The 24,784-nt window shown below is 39.6% G+C and overlaps 2 protein-coding genes across 2 annotated transcripts; both read left to right on the plus strand.

Annotated features, from left to right (window-relative positions):
• The first annotated feature begins 326 nt into the window (after nucleotides 1–326).
• On the plus strand, nucleotides 327–4,972 carry LOC105017140 (G-protein coupled receptor 61). Its single transcript, XM_034287072.1, has 2 exons — nucleotides 327–709; nucleotides 1,921–4,972. Exon 2 carries the CDS (start codon nucleotides 2,123–2,125, stop codon nucleotides 3,518–3,520), a length of 1,398 nt encoding a protein of 465 aa, XP_034142963.1. The 5' UTR covers nucleotides 327–709; nucleotides 1,921–2,122; the 3' UTR covers nucleotides 3,521–4,972.
• Nucleotides 4,973–7,918: 2,946 nt separating this feature from the next.
• On the plus strand, nucleotides 7,919–21,909 carry LOC105017141 (guanine nucleotide-binding protein G(i) subunit alpha). The gene is made up of 8 exons (XM_010881510.3): nucleotides 7,919–8,763; nucleotides 10,536–10,578; nucleotides 10,793–10,934; nucleotides 11,200–11,357; nucleotides 16,901–17,029; nucleotides 17,228–17,357; nucleotides 19,673–19,826; nucleotides 20,409–21,909. The coding sequence occupies exons 1-8, from the start codon at nucleotides 8,646–8,648 to the stop codon at nucleotides 20,597–20,599; spliced, it is 1,065 nt and encodes a 354-aa protein (XP_010879812.1). The 5' UTR covers nucleotides 7,919–8,645; the 3' UTR covers nucleotides 20,600–21,909.
• The last annotated feature ends 2,875 nt before the right edge of the window (nucleotides 21,910–24,784 follow it).

Here is a 24,784-nt window from a genome sequence, read left to right on the forward strand (position 1 = left end):
CCACATTATGAGTCTGACTGGAATCTACAACCAAGAGGGCACAGCAAAAAGGTCACTGGAGGGTAATGGTCAAATACTTTTGGAGTGTTTGAAGTAATGTGGTGTTTACTAACCCCAAAAAGAATAACATTTCCCAGAAAAACTCAACTGCAAGAACAACTCAACAGTTCATTCCCACGCTGTTTTCAGCTGCTTAGCTACATTATTCCGCAGCTTACACCAAAACAAGACAAGAGCCAAGGTGGCACTAGGACCCAGCAGACCGAGTGGCTCTAGTCCTGAGCTTCTGGCTCCCATCTCCATCTCCGCAGTCACCTGTGTGTGAGGTGTGCAAGGCAGATAGGGAGAGGGTGAGCTCATGTGTGTGTGTGTGTGCGCGGCGCTGTGTGTTGCTGTGCGTGAGCACAGTTCACATCAGCAAGAGGAGGGAGACACCGTTTTCCTATTCTTTCTCTCACTAATCTCCTTGAATGTATCTCTGTCAACACAGCTACAGTCACCTGGAGAAGAACAGAAGGAAGAGGCAGAGGAGGGGCAGAGCGGCGGGCGGATGAAGAAGGGGAGTGCCTCAGCAGCAGTCGGCATCACACACAATGAGTGCTGCTAACTGATGTCCACCGTGCAGCCCAGCACGGGGAGATAACACAGCCACTATCACATCCAGGACGGACAGCAGGCTACGGCATCACGCAACCTGCCCTAAATTCAGGTACGCCGTGGATCTGTTATCTCGTCCTGACTGGTCGGTCTGACACCGTCCATGGCTGTCTTCCTTGCCTGAGGAAACATGATGTGATCAAATGTTGGGAAATGGTGATGTTTTTACGCATGTAGGGTACAAGACCATACATGGAATAGATTTGTTGTGATGGATAAAGGACTGGGGTCTAAGAGACACAGGGCCCTAAAATGTAGCACGTTTGTCTGTAACGCAGTGTTATGGTTGTTTGACAGAAATGGATCCTAGAGTAGGAGGAAAAGCAAGCAAGCATACTGTACGCTGAATTGGAGACAGTCTTGATAGAATGGAGATGATGAAGAGGAGTGTTGGAAGGGAAAAGAGACAGGAACACATCGAAAAGAGGTCATTCTCAAGGCAATCTTCCAGGTCCAGGGCTGTGTTGCCGTCAACGGCATATCATATTCTGAAAGCACAAAAACAGCATCCCAAATGGAGGCGCGTGAGAGGGTTCCTAAGACTTGCTAAATGAACACAATCCCAGACATTAGTCGGCAACTCAACATAACAACAGTGTTTGAAGCCAACAAGTATAGTGATGAATCAATAATAGAGAGGTCCGGTTATAGCTGTAAGTTTCACAGTTGAGGGATGTGGGTGTGGTTAAGGTTGACCGGTAGCCTCCACTTCCCTCTGAGTGAGGGTGACTCTAACGCACTTTCAAACTGTATGTATGTCGCTGCACAAACAGTATGATGGAATTATTCCACTCTGAGGTTTATTTGGGTAAACAAGAGTTTAAGAAACACTACATGGACATTGTGATCTGACACTGAACAGTAGGTATGAAGCCGCTTTGTTGTTTCCTCTCTTTTTCAATCTCAAAAAAGTGAATAGGATAGCATAGAGAACACACTGCAAAATGTCCTCTCCTTGAATCAGGAATTAATCCCTTCAGACACTGGCTTTGGATTAACATATTGGCTTTGCATTAGCTCTCCACAGATTTGAGTTGATAACAATCTTAGAAAATGTCACCCTTCTTAAAGTAACTGAAAAGAAAGCTTTGACAATTTTGGTTAGGACTATCACGTAAATCTACGTCCTTCAATAACCCACAAAAATTGGGCTGTAAGCGATTCCTCATTAAACCATCAACATAAAATGTTTCTACTATCCTTTGTCAGCCAATGGGAATTTTAACCCTTTCCTTCATTCTATCTATGTCTCTCTGTTCCTAGGACAAGGCCTGCATTGCTGAGAAAATTAAGGCAGGTTGAGTTTTCCCAGGGTGAGCCAGGTACTCAGGTCTCCTTTGCAGAGCTGTTGCTGTCTGACCTCCTCCCAGAGTGGGCTTCCGCATCCTGGCCCCACCCGCTGGCTGTGAAGGATGGGTAATGGGCCTGTGACTGACACCGCCTGCCTGCTTCGTCCCACCCTCCAATGGAGCCGTTGTGGAACTCCTCCCCCCCCGTCCCACAGCCCAACACCTCTGCCTCAGAGTCACCCGAGGGCATGGCTCTGTCCCAGTCCCTAGCGCTGCTCGCCATGCTGCTCATGGACCTGCTGGCCGTGGTGGGCAACGGCGCCGTAATGGCTGTCATTGCCAAGGCCCCACAGCTCCGGAAGTTTGCCTTTGTCTTCCATTTGTGCCTGGTGGACCTGCTAGCGGCCTTGGTGCTGATGCCCCTGGGCATGCTCTCGGGCCGGGCCTTCTTTGGCGAGGCCCTGTGCCGGAGCTACCTCTTTCTCAGTGTGTGCCTAGTCAGTGCCGCCATCCTCTCCATCTCTGCCATTAATGTGGAGCGTTACTACTACGTCATCCACCCCATGCGCTACGAGGTGAAGATGACCCTGGGCCTGGTGGCCTCGGTGCTGGTGGGGATATGGGTCAAAGCCCTGGCAATGTCTGCCCTGCCCCTGCTGGCCTGGGCCTTACAGGGTGGGAGGACTTCACTTCTGGAGGGAGCTGGTGTTGGGGGAGGGGGTGTCCCCTCACCCCCTGCTCAGGGTAACAGGCGCTGCTCCTTGCACTGGACGGGGGGTGGTTCGAACCGCGTGGCCTTCATGGTCTTGTTCACACTGGTGTATTTCCTGTGCCCGCTGCTCGTCATCCTGGTGGTATACTGCAGCATGTTCAAGGTGGCACGGGTGGCAGCCATGCACCACGGCCCCCTGCCCACCTGGATGGACACGCCCCGGCGGCGGCGCTCCGAGTCGCTCAGCAGCCGCTCCACCATGGTGACCAGCTCAGGGACGGGCACAGGGACCGGGGCGGGCCGAGACACCCCCCAGCGCACCTTCGGTGGGGGCAAAGCGGCAGCGGTGTTAGCAGCAGTGGGAGGACAGTTCCTGTGCTGCTGGCTGCCCTACTTCTCCTTCCACCTGTACTCAGCTCTGGCCTCGAGCCCTCCAGCCACGTTAGCCCCTTTGGAAGAGGTGGTCACCTGGATCGGTTACTTCTGCTTTACCTCAAACCCATTCTTCTATGGCTGTCTGAACCGGCAGATCCGGGAGGAGCTGGGCAAGCATGTGCCTTGCCTGTTCCGCCGGGCGACAGGGGAGGAGGACCGACTGCCCAGCCGTGAGGGATCTATAGAGGAGAATTTCCTGCAGTTCCTCCAGGGCACTGGCTGCAACCTGGATCCCCAGGACTCCCACAGCACCTCCAGTCCTAAGGGAGAGGCCTGCCGGCCCCTGGCCCAGTCCAAGCCTCAGTCACCTCTGCCTCCACAACCCATACCCATGGACTTCCGCATCCCAGGACAGATTGCAGAGGAAACAGCAGAGTTCCTTCAGCAACACCAGATAAAAAACAACCACATCATATCAAACAGTTAGATTTTTATAAATTTGAAGAAAGAACCTACAACCAGAATAACAATTACCAGAGCAAATTAACCACTCTGGCTGATATGACAGCGTATTTAAGGGATCATTAATTCATGAAGATATTTGTTTATTTTATTTAGTAGTCCACTGATAAAAACATGAATTGCGTTTTTTCTCTGTACTGAAAACCTGATTACACTTTTTTCAGAATTAATTATCAGTGGACTAATCAACATAACTTAAATATGTTTTGAGTGAACTACCCATTTAAGATACAATGTTTTTATCTGTTCTGTTTGATTGCTTTCTTTTTGACAATTAAAAGCTGTGCAATGGGAACTTGACTCACTGTTTTAGATCGAGATTTTGTCCTGAATCACATTTTGGAGTTTTACTTTCCATTCTGTAAAGGGTACAATATGTAATGTACCATTTTGTGTAATGTGCCCATTGGACTATCTACAAATAAATGGTGGGAACATACCATTTTTGGAAGAACAACAATTGGCACAATTCAGCTGCAGAGATTCTGACAGGGTAATATTGCCAGTGATGCTACTATGTGTGTTGTTTGTTAGAATGTGTTTTAGAAAAGTAATTATTTACGTACCTATTTTTATGTTACTTTGCAAGTAATTGCTTGAACTAGTATTTCATTTATGCAGAGATATTAACACTTCTGAAAATGTCCTTTTGGATTTCAAATGAACAAGAACTTGAGCAAAAACTTTGTCAGAGTCTGTTAGCTAACTCTGCCTCTATTCGCCCTTCCTTAAACAAAATGATGTAGTCTGAATTTCAGAAGACATCCACAGATAATGTATCCTTGTCCCAAATGAATAATTTAGATCAATAACTTAGCTTACATACATAAGCTGCAGAACAAAGAAACCAAGTCTTGCCAATAAATGTTGACGTATTCTTGACCCCTTCACCTCTACAGACCAAGAAACTGAGCAAGGGATCATAATGTCTCTATGATAAAGATGTGCCTTTTAGAGATGATGACAGAACAACAGTACTGTACGGTAACAGTGCAATGGTTGTTAGGATGAGGCAGCTACAGTTTGCCAGGAAAGAGTAAAAAGTACAATGGGTCAGCCACCTGTTGATGACAGGTAAGCCTCTGGGCAGATACCCTCTCTCTGGTGCTTTTTCTTGACACATCATCTGTGTTTTCCCATAAGCATGCCAGGTTTATTGTGACCAGTCAGGATGTAATTAATACTTTATTTATTCAACCAGAACTTCTTCTGGTCTGTCAGAAAAGTACATTTGCCTATCATTTATCAACAGTTTTGATACTTCAGTACACCTCAAATTTTCATGGGCAGGTGTCCAGTTTAGGTGGGATATTTTTTGTTAATCGTTGCACTATATTAGATTTTTATGGCTGACGTTTACAGATTTAGGTGTGTTTTATGTTTGATAAAACCTAATAGTGAATTCAACTATTCACCATTTAAGAATTGTAATACTGCTAATCATTTATTATTATTATTACTATCACTATATAGTATTATTGATAACTGTAGCCTATCTTTTGTAATTATTAAACAAAAGACAATGGTGTATTCAAATTGTATACATTATAACTTTTCAGTGTGTGTTGATTAGCTTTGCAGCAGCAGGTTAGGGAATATAATATTTTTTTTACTGTCCAGCTCCTCAGGGTTCTCTACCTCAGATACAAGATTTACTTAATTTGCAGAAAAGATTTTGTGTATGTCATGCAACACATTTTTAACTTTAGATTCTTTCTGTGTCTGGACAAGTCCAGACTGAAAAAAGTTGTCCTAACGTGTCTTCGTCTGAGATGCTTTAGTGATAAGACGTCTGCTTTTCGTCTGGTCTCTCCAGTGTCAGATGGTGAGGGGATGTAGAATTATTGGAGCAGTCCAGGAAAGTTCTGGCCAAATGTAGATATCAGCCCATAGAAAATAGAGATGGTTTGTGCAAGAGTAGGTCTACAACATTAAAATTACTTATTTTCCTTCTGGCTTCAGACTAATTCATTGACTGCTTTAATACATCCTTCTTCTTCCTCAGATGTATTTTGGTCTAAATGAAGGGTGAACCTTATTGCTTTGATTTCCCACTGAAAGTGAATGAGAGAGATTAATTTCAAAAACACCGAGTCGACATTTCAACTTCAAAGCCATAGTCGGTGATCTGACCTTCAGGTAACCGAAAAGAGAAACAGTCACTACAAAGGGCATGAAGCTGTAGACACATTGAAATGTCACTTATTATATTTTGAAAGTGACGCAGGTGCAAAAATATTTTTAGCTTGATAGTTGTGTCTCCATCGGGACATTAAACAATGTAATCCATGACCCTCTTCTTGATACCTGTAGCTGCTCTGTGTGACATGCTTTGTCTCTACTGTCTTGTCCCTGTTGTCTATCCCTAATTATGTTAGTGACATGTTGTGTCGCCACCATGTTGTATCTTTGACGTGCTGTGTAGCACCCATGTCGTGTTGTTGTCATGCTGTGTACTTCAATGTATCATTACCAGGTTGTTTTGCTGCCATGTTGTGAGGTCTCTGTTCAGGTAGTGCAGTGGGGTTGCGATGTGCTCAGTTTATTTACAGTTGCAAAGCGACTTCTGTCTTTGATGTCCTTTTTAATTTAATTTTTTATTCCAGCTCGTGTACCCAGGAGGCTTTCTGTCAGGCCATCACTGTAGCTCAGAATGGGTTTTTAATTGACTTGTAAATCGTTTAATAATAATTTCAGACAATTTATTTTTTTAGCTTACTACAAATGTACAGCCTTATGCCGAATCTTGAGAGCAGGAAATATTATACTATTCTTCACTTAAAATGAACACTAGAGTGAATATACTCAAGCACACTTAACACTAAGAGCTAAATCTTACTCAGTTCAGTGTAATACTATGGTAATGTGTTACTATGTTATTACAAAGTTTCCCCCGACCATCTTGCTGCAGTGTGCACATGGGACATTGACATTAATGGTGGAATTCAACAGTCCTTGCATCACACCTCATCCTCAGCAAAGGCCCTCAGTCAACCCGCCCCCATCTTCTCAAGGCTCTCCATTCCCATGGCAACATACTGTGTAACCACAGATGGTTTGACAAATGTGGCAGTGTTCAAAGTTTGAGGATCAAAACCGTAATGTATTACGGGTAAATAACAAGACAACAGTAAACATGTTTTCCCCCCACGAATAATGCACTGTCAAAAAATGTTGGGAAATCAGCCATAAAAATTCTCCAAAAACCTCAGCTATGTCAAGATCGAAATGAGAACTCAAAGTTTATAATGGAAATACCATGCTAAGTAGGGAAAGTATTTACTTGATATATAAGCCCAATTTAAGTTACTCATAAAAGTATGCATTACGCACAACACTCATAGAGAGATTTTGTATATATTGTTGTGCCATTGTGTTGTCAGTATGAATTTTCTCACCAATATATTGGCAGTATTTGCAACTTGTAGCATTTTTTTATTTTACTTAAATTAATAAATGTGCCAGACCAGGTCAATGTGAATATTTGGTGGTCAATATTGGCCATTTTGTCTGAGGTAAAATCTGAAAAATATTGTTTGAAGCCCCCTTTGTCCATTGATGTGGTATATCATGTTTTGTGTCATTAAGTGCCAGAGGATTCACCTTTTATGTGTTTTGAGAAATGTTTTGAAAATGTCAAGTCTGCATGGAGGTTTCTGCACATTCGTGAGCACATCGGACAATGATATAATAGAAAATAAGCCCAGGTAGATTTTAATACCTACCATAGCTCTATCAATTTTTTTTCATGGTCACTACTGTAAAGTTAATTTTGCATTCATTGTGCTGTTTTCATCTGGTCCTAAAGTGAAAACCGGCATGAACCCCTGTTACAGTGGGCTGGATTCAAACCTCATGCTGCAGCCATACATGAGCACCATCTAACTGCTGCCCCATGCTCATCTGTTTATATTGGAAAGCCTCATGGCAAAAATAATAAATAATTGGAAAATTATGTAATTCTGATTGTAAACAATATTGAAAATAAATGTGTGCAGGCACAAATTTGTCCAGTTAAATAGGTATTCATTTGAACTTGCACATGACAATCTAACATAATGGTAACAACCTTGTTTGGCTTTACATAAGAGATAAAATAAATAATAATTAATAATTACTACATATAAAAAGCCTAATTATTATATAGACAAAATATTAAAGTCGATCATTGATAACCTTACAAAAAGTATATAATGAACTGCTGTACGCGGATCGAATTTGGACTAAATAGGGTCAAATTAGGAAAGACCATTATGCTCCAAAAGTACTGAACTCCTTTGGACTTCATTTCCCATAAACCCCCGGAATAGTTTTCCAAGATTCTTGCGTCACATGACGCTGAAAGTAAAAAATGTTTGCCCATCTCTGCACATATAACCTTTTTTTTTTTGCTGGCTAGATAGCTATTCCATTGTAGTAGGACCAGTAAGTAGTTTAACAACCAGGAGTATTTAGAAGTGTATTAGTATTATGAGTTCGGTTAGGGTGTTGATTGTGTTTGGATTTAGTAAAGTTAAAACTCCGCTATCCAGCTCCATTTTAAACTTTTTTTTACTTACGGCGCAACACGGAAAGAACTTGAAGCTATACAGTTAGCTAGCTAATGTTAACCAGCTCAACTTTACCTGCTTTAGTACAGTATCCTAACATTACACATTTATTGTAGTTTATTTACTGTAGTCACTTTTTTAAACTTTGCTAATTTCCTGTTTCGTATACATGTTGTATGTGATTGCCCCTTCTGTCAAAAGTATTTCGCTTCCTAGTTACATGTGCATGTTGAAAAATAACATTTGCTAGCTAAAGCTTGCTGGCCAACGCCTTTTTCCCCTTCCTTTTTCTTGTCATGCTCGTCGTCGCACACATTTGAAAATGTGTCGTAATTGACCAACGTTATCTAGCTTGGAATAGTATTCCGCGTCAAGGGCTTGACAAACAGAACATTTGTTGTGTATAATTAGAATGTCATCCCTTTCTTTTTACTGAACACTTTCCTATTTCTGCATTTGGACAGCTTGTCAAAACCTAGGTAGCTTGCTAGCAAGTCAGTAACAACGAACGGTAGATAGGGTTTACCTGCTGGTATCAAAATGGGTTGCACGCTCAGTGCCGAAGATAAAGCTGCGATGGAGAGGAGTAAAATGATTGATCGCAATCTGAGAGAAGCTGGCGAAAAGGCATCAAGTGAAGTCAAACTGTTGCTTCTAGGTGAGTGTTTGTGCGTGACTGAAATTGGATCCTAAATTATATTGTCTTATCGAATTAAACTATTTTTATTGTAACATGATTGACAGTTATGTCGATATAACGTTGTTTGTATAATTCTAGAATTTAAGCCATTAGGAACATTTAAGAATAAATTAAATCTCTTAAGTTTTTATGATGATTATCCTGATGTTCAAATTCTCTGACCAGGTGAAAGGCCCGAAACAGTAGGTGGGGTTGTGGGTATAGGACGGTCACAATTACTACCTGCTGGTTCTGAGATGAGTCCGTAAAAGTAAACAGGCCACGTTATTTAAAAAACAACAACAATATAATTAGAAACACGATAGTTAATATAGCTTTCTGACAGAAATTCCTTTAAATAAAAATAAATTGTGTGATAAGCAACTTTGAAGCCAAATTTGAATATGGGGAATGACATTTATTTTCCTCTTTCCTGATCCTGTCAGGTAGTGTGAGGTAGTGCTTCAATGATTATTTGCATTTGTTGACTACGTAAAATGTTCTGTTAAAATAAATGTAATCACCTAGCCATTTCAGTATCTTTTAACATACTTTACAAACTCAACTCTGGCCAGTTACCCTCAATCCTCTCACTGCAAACCTCAAATCAGGGACTTATTTAGACATGGGATACCAGGTGCCCTTGAAAATGAGGTAGAACCGAAACCAACTGACTCCAGACCTTGTTGGGTAAGAGTTGAATACCCCTGATATACGATATAATTTACTTTTATAATATTTTAGACACAATAATTAGGCTACCTCTTCACCTCATGTAGTTGCTACATTGAAGATTCTCCATCTCAATCTGTTTTTATAACTTATGTGTAGATAATCGTGAAAAAGCATATACCTAACAGATAGGGCTGCAGATTTGGATAAAATATTGAATCGCGATTTCTTTGAAAAATATAGCAATTACGGTTATGATTTGCGATTTTGCGATGTGTGTAAACAGCGTAGATAATTTCACTTAAAAATAGAGATCATAGCCTACATACTGTGCTATTAAACTGAATAAAAATCAAGTTAAAGTTCAGTGTTTTCTGTTTTACACTTATTACCAATTTGAAGTTGCAGCCTGTATCGAACTCCATTTAACTGCTCATTTAATGCAATGGCGTTTGCTATGTTTGTGTCGTGCGGTAGCTGGTTAGGTATATTTTCTCCCATTTTACGTTTGTTTATAGGCAGTGACATTGAAGCCGAAACTTTTAATACCCATGCTGTTGTGTATGTGGGACAAAATTAGTCTAGGTATTTAAGTAATCTACAAAAATACCTCCAGCACCCGCAAGAAAAACAATTACGGACGTACGATGCATGCCCGTTGCTTTGCTTGAAGCGCATATCATTCACCTTGTTTGGAGCTGAAAATTTAGATATTGCACATGTCAATATAGCAATTTCGATTAATTGTGCAGCCCCTACTACCAGAATGTAAAATAGGAAGCCTAGCCTCTGTTGGTTGCCTAAAATGTAAGTGCTACCAAGCATTAAACTATGAAACAGATACCAGCAGGGAGTCTTTATTTTTACTGCATATAGTCATAGCTCACTTGTGACTGACAAACGTGTGCATGTTGTCATTAGATCACATAGAGATGCATAAAAGTATTTTAGTGGTAAAAAGTAGCTAGATGAAAATAAGTTAAGCTGACAGCTCAGTTTTATTTAAATCTTGTTGAAGTTAGGGTTTTGAGTCCTGATGTTTTGCATTTCTCCTTTGCATCTAAACGTTACACTTCAAGGTGCTGGGGAGTCTGGAAAGAGCACCATTGTAAAGCAGATGAAGTGAGTACATAATATTTCAACAATTTAGCATACTCTCACAAACAGTAGTTTAAACCTATTGACTGAATCTGACATATGCAATGTTCCATAGCAGCTAAGATATTATCCATGTTATAAAGACCAAGATAAGGCTAGTTGTTGAGCTGAAGCATGAGAGACACGAGAGTCTACTACATCCTGAATCCTGGCTCATGGTAATCTTCTATTCCCCCAGAATAATCCATGAGGATGGGTACACACAGGAGGAGTGTAGCCAGTACAGGGTGGTGGTTTACAGCAACACTATCCAGTCCATCATTGCCATCATCAGAGCCATGGGCAGGCTTGGAATAGACTTTGGGGAGACGGCACGTTCAGTGAGTCAGTTTGACGGGACCTTACATTTGAGTGGTTTTACACCACTTTCTGTTGTAATTTAAAAGTTTCAGTTTTTACCACTCCGCTGTATATTAAGAGCATGCCTTTATTACCGTTTCTCTGTAAAATGCCTTAAGTTAGTTTACTGTTTGATGCTATGACTACAAGGCATTACATGCTCATAAAAGAAGAGGGTACGAATTGATCTGGCACCGTTGTTTTTTGATGTTGGTAACTGTGTGGTGTGCTTGAATCTGTTTCCAGGACGATGCCCGACAGCTCTTTGCCTTGGCCAGCTCTGCAGAGGAAGGGGTCATGACCCCTGAACTAGCCGGTGTCATCAAGAGGCTATGGCAGGATGCTGGAGTCCAGATCTGCTTTGGCAGGTCCAGAGAGTACCAGCTCAACGACTCAGCTTCATAGTAGGAGCTTTTAAAATCTCTCTCTTAAAGGTGCTTTTCGGTCACATTGCCACCCTTCTGCATTGCCAAGCTCCTCCAAAAACACACTGTTAATAAAAACACATCTATCCTTGTCTCAGACCTCTTATCACAATCACAGTCAGAGAAAGGCAAGTATTATATCATCCTGTTAATTATGTTAACCAATGGAGGGAAGTTCTCAGAGCCTCAAACTGATTTTTTTTTGGGCTCACCAGCCAGATTAATCTACCTGCCACTCAGGTTTCTTACTAGCCAGTTACCCCCCTGCTCATGACGGTTGGCTGCTTTCCTTCTAAAACCATTTTTCATGAGGTAGATAGCTAGCTAGTACCAAGCTAGGTAATTTAGCTACATAGTTGAGATTGTCTGTTATCCTTCCTGCAGCTACCATGGGAAAGTGAACATTCAACCAGAAGCAGTTGGACAACAGCAGTTTTTCTTTGTTGTTGAAAACAAAGCCCACTGACGTCTTTCAAACTTGGCACTATGGGAATTATGTTTGTGTAATCCCATAGGAAGTGTGAGAATTGCAGAAACACTGCAAAAAGCCACCAAAAAACGCTCAGCATTTCTCTGTTCTGGTTGGTTGTACCACAGACTATAGTCCCGTTAAGTACAGCCAGTAATGTTTTTTTTTAGCAGTAGGCCTACTGCTCTAACAACGTTGGGTACCTCAGTCGAATTGGTGTACTTATGTATTTTTGCGTTGTGTGTTGTTGTGAAATTGATCTTTAATTGAATTCAAGGTTGCAAAAAATATTAAAGCATTAAAAGAAGTCTTAAATTTAAGTTGCTGAAACCTGCAGATAATGTACCCTGGTCACAAAACCATTTTGCATGTACCTTTATACCTAGTGAACAGAATGCTTACACCTTTATACCTAGTATTCTGTTCACCTGTTCTCCCAGGACTGTGCTACAAAAAAAATATTTTAACTTGACATGGTTTATTGTTTAACAGAATAGGCTACTGATCTTTAGTTGTTTATATCCAAAGGCCTTCCTTTGATTTTGCAACCATCTTTCCCTTTAGTTTTCAGATTTTACATATAGATCATGATTTTGTTGATTATGCATTCTGATTAAGTCCTACCTTTATTGCATGTTTTGACTTCTGCTGCACGTTGAGTAGCCTATCAATCCCTTGTCCATTCTTCCTGGGCTATCCAAATATGTGCCAAGCCAACTGTACTTTGTTAGCTGGAATGATCTTTATCTAGCTTGGTAGAGATACTCGCTTTTCAATCAAACTGAAAAGTTAGTCTCAGGACATGGTTAATTCCATTAGCCTTAAAACACTTGTAAATTCATGGTGAAAGTTTCTCTGATGTGTATGGGATGGTGTTTCATATCTAGGTGCAGTCACAGTTTTCTGTGACACTGCTCACTATAATTGCAGTATTGTTAAAATCTGTACTGAAGTACTGATACACACGCCAAGTTTTATATTGAAAACCCAATTTTTTTTTATAGAATTAGCAGTGCTATGCACTTTTTGTGTGCATAAACATAAAAAGAATAACATTAATGTTAAAGATGGCACCATGTGGCCATGAGAGGTAAGTGTCCCTGATGCAGGTTTTAATGAACACAACCTTAAGCAAGCAAATCAAATGTGCATGTAAGAACAATAAAAATAGTTCAACATTAACGCTGGCCCAGGGCCCGTAAGACTTAACGTTGGACCAGTACACAAAGACAGTCCCTGGCCAGTATGGGCCATGCTCAGTTTCCACATTCAAACTCATAGTTATTAAAACACTTGCATGTCAACTTTGTCACACTTGTCGCTTCAAGTCTTGCTTGTTCTCACATTAAAATGTATTTGGCGTTTCTTCACCCCCCTCGGTGTGCAGCGCAATACCTGTCCTTGACCAATAATATTTGATGGTTCGTCTGTTTTAACCAATCTTAGGTCATAGTGCATTCTAAAGCCAGAACCAAACCTGCTCTAAGTCCCTGCAGCTTGTCGTGTGTATTGCGGCCAAACAGGATGCTAACAACCCTACTGGTGCACCAATTAATGTTTGCCTGGTCAGAATGAAAGAGGTGGCGTGTAGCCAAATTGAAAAACTAATTAGACCGCTTACCATGTTGTGGAGATGGAGAACCCATTCATATGTCCATGACATTGGAATATAAATGAAAAAGTCAGTTATCGCCACCTATATTGATAGTTATTGTATCAATGTCATTCACGAATGAAAGAAAAATTAACATTGCTGTGCCATGAAATTCAATAGCTTTGGCAGTGTAAAGTTTATCTTCAGTCTCACTAGAAATTGCTCAATTCTTATGACTGTTCCAATTAATAAGTTAGCCAGTAATAGGTTTATTAGTATCAACTAATAAGCTGTTAAAACGGCCATTGGCAAAAGCCACACAGTTCATAGATGCTATTTGTGGTGGAGGTAAACCTAATAAGAAGCGTTAGTCAGTTTAACACAATGCTTAATGGTGTCTTGCGAAAATATTCTAACTTAGCGTAATGTTAATGTGTGACAAAATGTTCTAATGTCGTGATGCTATACTGACATTTGGCAAATGTATAGCTTGGTGGTGTAGTGGTTTAAGATACTGCTTCTCCCGTGGGAGACCCGGGTTCGAATTCAGCGAGGGCAACAACATTTATCACTTTTAATTGTGGCCCGGCTGAACAAGGCTTGCCTGTTTTTTTTTAAAACAAATGATATAGCTTTGCTGTTGCTTGGCAAAAACATGAACATTGGTGTGTTCACCAGTAAAAATAAGAATTATATTTAAGTCGCCAGCATTTGTTGAGTAACAGCAAAGTAACTATGTTTAAAAAGATTAGGCATTTTACAGTAGATTGCTAGTGACAGATCTCAATGATTCCCACAGTCATCGTTTTCAATTTTGAGGCGTTTTAACAAGACATTTCTAAAAATACTTTTCTGTGCCTTGGTGTTATATCCCTCTACAGTTGGCAAAAACACAAACATGAACATAATATATTATTGCATAACCCTATTCAATGTATACATTCTATTTGAAAGACAGCCTACCACATGTAGCTGATTTGAACTGGTCACCTTTTTACACTGTTTATTAAAATCTGTGAGCAAGGAATGGTTTTTAGTGGAGCAGTTGGGAAACGCTTGCTGCAGTGGAGCAGTGCGCAACAATCACTCAAAAAGTAATGTGCAGGTTTTCTGACAGTTCAACTCTGTTTATGTACTCTGTCCATTTTACCTGGCAGGAAAATCCCTATCTCCCATCTTTCAAATCAATTTTACAGTAGCCTACTATGATTCAAACTTGGGTATGGTTTAGTATTCCCACCATGTAAAATAATTTCTTACATGGTGTAATTATGAGGCCAGACAGCCTTTCCGAAGAGCATTGCATTGGGGGTTTTGTGGTTACCTTCAGTTTCAACTGATTTCAGCTTTTGTAATTTACTACGAAATGCAAAATTCCCCTTTTAGGGATATATTTTTGATTATACATTATTGTTATTTTAATTAATCAAACTGCAAAAAGTCAGCTGTTTGCATAGATTTTCTGGAGACTCCTTGTTTGAGACATTCCTGATACCAGTTACAGCATGAAATAAGGAACTGTGTAATAGTAGACTCTCAGTACAGCTATTGCAACACACTGGTGATGAGATAAGGACATGAGAAGGTCCAGTCCCTAAAGGCAGAAACCGGTTGCCATCACTTTGAGTATTATGGGTTTTTAGACAAACGTGACAGACTATATGATTATGTGCACCCTATGAATGGGTCATTATGGAAATAATTTGTAAATTTACTGTGTTCCTTCGCAATTGCTTTATTTCTTCACTCGCTCTGTTTTGTTCACATCTAATTGAACCAATAACAGACTATGTAATTTTATCTCTGACATTTTTGCAATTTAAAGCAACACTATTCAACAATTGGCAATTTATGGTTACTTACTCATTCTTTGTAGTTGCCAACTGTTTAATCCTACGCCTGTATACAGGTTGAAAATTGCAAGTAAAACACTCGTGGTCTAAATTGTGTAGTAACGTGATACGTGACATTGGAGCACAGGGTCTGATTCACTTCACAGTATAGGTTGACTGACCAAAAGGTGGCCATTCGTTGCATAAGCATGCTGTATAGCTCCTTGTGGTGGACTCCTGGTTGGTAAAATGTCATAACTCAGCCTAGTTGGCTTGGAGCAGGATGAGATTTCTATTGATATTTTAGTTTTTCATTAAAAATAATGAGCATAACATTTTAATAATGTGTTTTGCTTTTTTATTATGGGGTATAGTGTATAAATTGATGGCAAAAAATTGATTGAATCCATTTTTGCCTGGCCGTGTAAGCGAGCTGGCCAAGAAGAGTGAATGTCTCTTACTGAGTGACTGACTACTGGTAGAGAAATAGTGTAGTGGTAGAGACGCGGACCTGCAACCAATAGGTCCCGTGTTCGAAACTCTTCACAGGTGAAACAAATTAGGATTTGGTCTGGATAGATAACTTTGCTGGCTTCAACCTACAGTAGCTGTGTTATTGTAAGCCTAAAATACAATTATTCAATGTTATATTGTGACTTTTTTTGGGTGGATTTTCGAAGTACGTGTCCGTGCACGCCTTTTGGGTCAAGTTAGACCAAAACTTTGCAAGCTACAACCTTCAGTAGCTACGTTATAGCTAGCCTAAAATAAAACGATTCAATGTTATATTACACCTATTTCTGGTGGATTTTCAAAGTATGCATCCGTACATGATTTTTGGGGGTAATATAGGCTAGATAAAAGACCCTTGGGCAGTAAAAAGAGTAGGGGTTTTCACGATTCTCTCGACTTTTCCCTTAACAAAAAAAGTTATTGTCACCTATATTGTTAGTTATTGTATCAATGTCATTCACGAATGAAAGAAAAATTAACATTGTTGTGTCATGAAATGAAATAGCTTTGGCAGTGTAAAGTTTATCTTCAGTCGCGCTAGCAATTGCTCAGTTCTTATGACTATTCCAATTGGTAAGTTAGTAGATCTAGTAAACCTATTACTGGCTAATAAGCTGTTAAAACGGCCAGTGGCAAAAGCTGCAGTTCAAAGATATTCTTTGTGGTGGAGGTAAACTTAATTAGAAACGTTAGTTAGTTAAGCACAATGCTTAATGGTGTCTAGTGAAATATTCAAACTTGGCATGATGTTAATGCGTGACAAAATGATCTAATGTTGAGATGCTTGACACTGGGCAGATGTATGGCTCTGTGGTGTAGTGGTTAAAGACACAGCCACTCACGTGGGAGACCCGGTTTCGAATCCAGTAAGGGCAACAACTTTTAATTGTGGCTCGGCTGAACTAGCCTTGCTTGGTTCCTTTTCTGGTTAATTAAGTATATTAAACAATGTGTAGAATGTGAAGGGGTCTAAATACTTCCCAAGGGCACTGTAAACTGCCATATTAACAGGTATGAATCTGATTGGTGCAGTATCAGTTGATAACAGTGCTCAGTTTTCCTGTCTGAACCTGTCATACTTGATTCAAATTACATTTCTCCTCTTCCTTCATAGTTACCTGAATGACCTCGACAGGATATCCCAGCAGAACTACGTGCCCACACAGCAGGATGTCTTGCGTACAAGAGTCAAGACCACTGGTATCGTGGAGACACATTTCACGTTCAAAGACCTGTACTTCAAGTCAGTAAAACGGCACTCATTGTACTGACTTGCACTAACAAACTCTAAAGCCCTTTGTTGCTACAGTTAATGATTCACTAATGTTTGTGAATCACTCTATTTTCCTGTGATTTTTCTCTCATTTTGATTCCCTTTTTGTGTCCTCTGTCTTTTCCTCACTTCCTCATGTAATTTCTTCTCGTCTCTTTCTGGCCACAGGATGTTTGATGTGGGAGGTCAGAGGTCTGAGAGGAAGAAGTGGATCCACTGTTTTGAGGGAGTCACAGCCATAATCTTCTGTGTAGCACTCAGTGACTATGATCTGGTCCTGGCTGAGGATGAGGAAATGGTGAGTGTGACGTGGCTTCAAATCTAGATCTATAGTACTGTTGTATTTGCGTTTACAGTTTAGGTTTTTAGCTGGCACTCTTAACTAAAGCAACTTAAATCATTAAGTGTATACATTTCATACTTGTGCTAGTCCCCTGTGAGAATCAAAACCAAAACCCTGAAGTTGCATTCAGAAGGCTGCTTCTCGAGTTCTACCAAAAACTAAGAGAGCTGATTTTAAAATACTACAACTACTCATCTATCAGTCACTGAATGCTTTAGGGCTGAGTCACATCTCAGACATCTCTTATTATGTACCCTCTAGACCACTCAGGTCATCAGGGTCTGGTCTGCTAACTGTTTCCAGAGTAAGGTCAAAGGTTGGTGTGGCAGAGTTAAGTCATTATGCTGTACATACAGTGGGGAGAACAAGTATTTGATACACTGCCGATTTTGCAGGTTTTCCTACTTTCAAAGCATGTAGAGGTCTGTAATTTTTATCATAGGTACACTTCAACTGTGAGAGACGGAATCAAAAAAAATCCAGTAAATCACATTGTATGATTTTTAAATAATTAATTAGCATTTTATTGCATGACATACATATTTGATCACCTACCAACCAGTAAGAATTCCGGCTCTCACAGATCTGTTAGTTTTCCTCAAAGAAGCCCTCCTGTTTTCCACTCATTCTGTATTAACTGCACCTGTTTGAACTCGTTACCTGTATAAAAGACACCTGTCCACACACTCAATCAAACAGACTCTAACCTCTCCACAATGGCCAAGACCAGAGAGCTGTGTAAGGACATCAGGGATAAAATTGTAGACCTGCACAAGGCTGGGATGGGCTACAGGACAATAGGCAAGCAGCTTTGTGAGAAAGCAGCAACTGTTGGCACAATTATTAGAAAATGGAAGAAGTTCAAGATGACGGTCAATCTCCCTCGGTCTGGGGCTCCATGCAAGATCTCACCTCGTGGGGCATCAATGATCATGAGGAAGGTGAGGGATCAGCCCAGAACTACAAGGCAGGACCTGGTCAATGACCTGAAGAGAGCTGGGACCACATTCTCAAAGAAAACCATTAGTAACACACATGGATTAAAATCCTGCAGCGCACGCAAGGTCCCCCTGCTCAAGCCAGCACATATCCAGGCCCATCTGAAGTTTGCCAATGACCATCTGGATGATCCAGAGGAGGAATGGGAGATGGTCATGTGGTCTGATGAGACAAAAATAGAGCTTTTTGGTCTAAACTCAAACTCGCCGTGTTTGGAGGAAGAAGGATGAGTTCAACCCCAAGAACACCATCCCAACCGTGAAGCATGGAGGTGGACACTACATTCTTTGGGGATGCTTTTCTGCAAAGAGGACAGGACGGCTTCACCGTATTGAGGGGAGGATGGATGGGGCCATGTATCGCAAGATCATTGAAGATGGGTCGTGGCTGGGTCTTCCAGCATGACAACGACCTGAAACAGCCAGGGCAACTAAGTAGTGGCTCCGTAAGAAGCATCTCAAGGTCCTGGAGTGGCCTAGCCAGTTTCCAGACCTGAACCCAATAGAAAATCTTTGGAGGGAACTGAAAGTCCATATTGCCCAGCGACAGCCCCAAAACCTGAAGGATCTGGAGAAGGTCTGTAAGGAGGAGTGGGCCAAAATTCCTGCTGCAGTGTGTGCAAACCTGGTCAAGAACTACAGGAAACGTATGATCTCTGTAATTGCAAACAAAGGTTTCTGTACCAAATATAAAGTTCTGCTTTTCTGATGTATCAAAATGCAAATGAATTACTTAATCATACTTACTTAAATGTGATTTTCTGGATTTTTGTTGTAGATTGCGTCACTCACAGTTGAAGAGTACCTATAAAAATTAGACTTCTACATGCTTTGTAAGTGGGAAAACCTGCAAAATTGGCTGTGTATCAAATACTTGTTCTCCCCACTGTAGTTGGAACAAACTGTAGGACAGAAAATCTTAGACTTGCTCCATTGACCAGTTTTAGATGCCTTTTTTAATCTTTTAGTAATCTTTTAGTCATCTTAAATGTGACGTTTTGTTTGTATGCTTTGTTTTTTTTAATGTTAAATGTATTTCTACTATTTCTATTATTTCAAATTTTTTTCTAATGTCACGCACTTGCCCTGTGTATGAAATGTGCTATACAAATAAACTTGCCTTGGCTTGCCAGCTCCTTCCTCTGCAAATGCAGCGACGCCGGATATTTGCATGGATGTTGTGATATAGCATGTATTACTGGTCTTATCAAACAGGGTTTGAAGTACATTTTCATCCACAAACTGACCCTGACAATGGTCATCTCTTCATAGAACCGTATGCATGAGAGCATGAAGCTGTTTGACTCCATCTGCAACAACAAATGGTTCACGGACACCTCCGTCATCCTCTTTCTCAACAAGAAGGATCTATTTGAGGACAAGATTCAGAAGAGCCCTCTCACGATCTGCTACCCAGAGTACTCAGGTACGGATTTATTGTAGGGTTTAGTAGTACATTTTAGAGATGCCAATAACATCTTTAGCACTTTACAAATTGGTTCTACAGACCGTACTCGGGTATGTCTTTAAAGAAAGGTTTATTAATAGGCTTTACAGACAGTACTCAGGTACATTTTTATAGCTGGACATAATGTTTTACCCAGAGTACCTTTGTAGATCTTTGTTTAATATAATACATTCTTTAGAATGTTTACATATAAAAGCCGATATTCAACAATATTGGCAACTATAGAATAGCATATAACACAATTTCCTGTGAATTATTGTTGTGATAGTTACCACAGTGGTGTGCATTTGCACCCAGTGGATTCTGGTTTATTGAGATGATGCCGGAGTCATGAGTGATACCTCTGTTTGGAAATATTAACTTGTGCAATATGGGAGGAGCCTCAGGGTACACTTTGGTGAAGCAGGAAATGAGTTTAGCAAGTATGAGGTCGGTAATAGGAAATGTCTAGTTTGCCCAAAGCAATGTATTAATTTGAAGTAATTCGTATTGTGAGACTGCATGTAAATGACATTGAAACAAATTCCTGTGCAACTTTAGGTCCAAATGAATACAAAGAGGCATCAACATACATTCAATGTCAGTTTGAGGACTTGAACAAGCGTAAGGAAACAAAGGAGATCTACACCCATTTTACTTGTGCTACTGACACTAAGAATGTGCAGTTTGTCTTCGATGCTGTCACTGATGTCATCATCAAAACCAACCTGAAGGAGGTTGGCTTGTATTGAGACTCTAGTAACATCTGTCACTCATCATAGGGCTGGAGTGTGTTGAAATCCTCTTGTGCATTTACAGGTATGACTCATTACCATTTTACAGTCCACATTTTGGTTTGACAATTAGAAAGGTTTGATGCAGAAGTAGGTTGGGTTATAGTTGACCAGAAATGCTCAAATTTATTTTGCCAGGGACTGGTGAAGCAATGTCTCCTTCCTCTAGGGCCTGCTTGGTTAAAACAAATATTTCCCTTTTTCAACTTTTTCAATGCATTTGTTTTTAAATATGTACTACCGTAACGCATTTGATTGATTTAAAATATTAATAACGTTGTACCTCAAGTTTTTTCATAATTTTCTTAGGACGCATTGGGGATTTCAGAAACAATTGTGATGATACTTTTGAATTGGGCTAGTCCCATAATCTCAATGAACACACTTAATTACACACCCCAATATATCACATTATTTCAACCAAATTTAAAACAGAGATTTAAGCTTTTGGTTTCTAGTGATCAGAATGGTATTGGGCAGTTCATAAAAATATTTAGGAAAATCAAGTAATAATGGAGTGTTTAGAAAGTGAGACTTGCCTTTGCTTTAGACTTTAACTTTTTAACTTTTTCAGAACGTCTTACCTTTAATTAACAAGATCATAGTGGCTAGTAGCTACAATCTTTGAAAGCTAGATACAAATACAAAGGAGTAAAATAACAGGTGCTCTCAAACCTAGGTCTGCAAACTAAAATGCATTGCAATTAGGACTTTTTTGTGAGGGACAATTACTCACCGGACAATTACAATGCCAGTCCACAAACTCTATTAGACAATACTGTTGCCATAATGTATTTTAAATCCTTGGATATTTCAAGAGAAAATTACATAATGCACCTATGTGCTTTCACTTTTCTATACTTCTTCTGTTATGGATTCCATACTGTAGCTATGGACTGACTTGAAAGAATGTGTTTGATATGCCTGTTATTTTTTATTATTAGCATATGTTTTTGATTGTTATTAGCTACCTTTCAGAAATTTGGGGTCTCTTAGAAATGTCCTTGTTTTCTATGAAAGCATACATGAAATCAGTTTGAATAGCAAATAAAGCAAAATCAATATGAAATAATCATTGACATAGTTGGAAATTATGCTTTTAATTAAAATAATAACTGTCTCCTTCAAACTTTGCTTTTGTCAAAGAATCCTCCATTTGCAGTAATTAGTCTTGCATACCTTTGGTATTCTACTTGTCAATTTGTTGAGGTAATCTGAAGAGATTTCACCCTATGCTTCCAGACACACCTCCCACAAGTTGGATTGGCTTGATGGGCACTTCTTATTCACCGTATTGTCAAGCTGCTCCCACAACAGCTCAATATGGTTGAGATCCGGTGACTGTGCTGGTCACTCCATTATAGACAGAATACCAGCTGACTGCTTCTGTAAACAGTTCTTCTATAGTTTGGAGCTGTGCTTTGGGTCATTGTCCTGTTGTAGGAGGAAATTGTCTCCAATCAAACGCAATTTACAGGGTATGGCATGGCATTGCGAAATGGAGTTATAGCTTTCTTTCTTCAAGATCCCTTTTACCATGTACAAATCTCCAACTTCACTATTACCAAAGTACACCCAGACCATTACATTGTCTCCACCATGCTTGACAGATGGCGTCAAGCACTCTTCCAGCATCTTTTTATTTGGTCTGATGAATGTTTTTTGTGATCCAAACACCTCAAACCTAGATTTGTTTTAGATTAGTCTAAAACTACTTGCTAAATTGTCCTCTTGGTCCCACTCCTCTTTCTATTCTGGGTAGGGCCTGTTTGGGCTGAAGGGAATAGTACACAGCGTTATACGAGGTCTTCAGTTTCTTGGCAGTTTCTTGCATGGAATAACCTTCATTTCTCAGTTCAAGAATAGCCTGACGTGTTTCAGAATAAGGTTTTTAACCTACTTTTTGACCCCAAAATTGCTGATGCTCCAGATACTCAACTATTTGACAAAAGGCCAGTTTTAATCGTTTTTAATCTGCACAACAGTTTTCAGCTGTGCTAATATAATTTAAAAAGCAATTTCTAGTGATCAGTTATCCTTTTAAAATGATTAACTTGGATTAGCAAACATAACATGCCATTGAAACACAGGACTGATTGTTGCAGATAATGGGCCTCTGTATGCCTATGTAGATAATCCATAAAAAATCTGTTGTTTCCAGCTACAATAGTCATTAACAATGTCTACACTGTATTTCTGATGAATATGATGTTATTTTAATGGATGAAAAAATATGCTTTTCTTTCAGGAACAAGGACATTTCTAAGTGCCCCCAAACAGTAGTGAATATGTGAAACATTCTAGACATTAGGGTTTTGACATTCACTTTAAACAGTTGAGATTAACAATTATATTGTAAATGTTAAATAGGGATCATAATTATTTAGTATTTTCTGAAAGTTTTGATAAATATTTTTCTTACAGTTTAGGGAACTTTGTTTAATGTAAATTGTATTTGTGAAATTGAATGTGTCCACTAATGTTATTCAGTATTCCTTATTTTCTGTCAGAATTGTATTTCATCACTTGTAAGATCTTTACATCAAACTGAATAATTATACTGGCTGTTAGCTGGCTGTACAAGATTAATTTTGAAAACCCAAAATCACTTGATGTTTTAAAACCACTTTTTAAGGTGAACTAATCTAAAGAACATTGCAACAGGCTGCACTGCAGAGATGACCGAAATGCAAAAAAAGATTCTAGTCAAAAATGTATATGTAACATCTTGTAACATTTTCTTGGTGTGTCAATTGAGGTGAGAAATGATGGTAATCAATTGGACCCAATTTGTGATTTTCTTGATTCACCTAATATTTTATAGATATAGTACCCAAAATCCTAATGTATTCTTACAATTGCAGAAGACAAGAATCAAATAAAAATGTAAAATATTTCACCAACCAACTTCACATATCCCTCTCCAATGGCCAGTAAACAATATGTTCTCTGTGTCCATATATTATTACACTGCGGCTAAGATTTTTTTTCTTATACATTCTTGTGATATTTGTGATAGGTTCCCCTATTCAAAGAAATTTTCACTAAACTTGATTTTGTGGGATTGCAAAGGAAAATGCATATGCTCTATCGCCACGTGTAGATTTAATCAATTTCTGCATCCTTCTGGATTAATTCATATACTTTTTGTTAGGTAATGTTTATACTACCTAACATTGTTAAATTTACCATTTTGTTAAATTCAATTTGAAATTCAATCATCAAGGGCTCCAACTGACTACCGGTTCCTACCACTTGTCAAACAAAATGAAGTTGGCAGATGGTTTGTGTCTGTGGGCAGATTTTCCTCACTTTCTAATTTTGTGTTTACACTCAAGCCCCACTTAAAATATGTGGGATCATCCCCCCATAAACTAACTACAGAACCAATTTTAGAACAATCTTAGAAGTTGGCTTTGTCAATCCTCTTGTACATTTTGAGGTGGAATGACTCCAGCAGTATCTGTGCATTGATTGCCATGCTCTTACAGCTTGGAAGAGAGAACTAAAGAGGGTGAGAGGTAGAGCCTCATGCTTTAATGCTCCTAGGTGGTTCACAGTTGACCCACAATGCTTTTTACTTTCTGAATCTGTCATATATGAGTCTACCTTTAAAGAAAGAGCTTTTATCATGGTTGCGTTGACTTGGACTATGTTGCCTATTTTCTATGTTCATTGTATATAACTATTTTGGGGTAACACTTCTGTTGTCAAGTGCCGAAATATCCATCTGTAGATTCTCTATATGCCATCAGTAACATTTCACTTGTCTACTTGCCATGACCCTTACCGTATAACCCCAACTTTAAGCATTATAACAGTAACTTTAACAAGCAATTTATCAACAGATAGTCACACCGTCAAGGAACTACTGCATCAGATCTACAGGTGGACATTGGGACTGTCAATATGAAGTGTGACCCTATTTTGTATAAAGATTATGGTGTTAAACTTCAGATATTTGCTTTATTATGAACTGAAAGTATTTGCCTGGAATCCATTTTAAATGTCCCTCCTTTTAAAAGTGCTCCTTGTTTTCTTTTTCTTTTTTTAAAGTTAATCACATTGCCATTTGGACATTTACCAGTTGTCTAAATTGAACACTAGGAATGTTCCTTCTTGAATTAAAAAGAGTTGCGGACC

This window comes from Esox lucius, chromosome 17 (assembly GCF_011004845.1).
Source record: "Esox lucius isolate fEsoLuc1 chromosome 17, fEsoLuc1.pri, whole genome shotgun sequence".
Taxonomy (NCBI): Eukaryota; Metazoa; Chordata; class Actinopteri; order Esociformes; family Esocidae; genus Esox; species Esox lucius.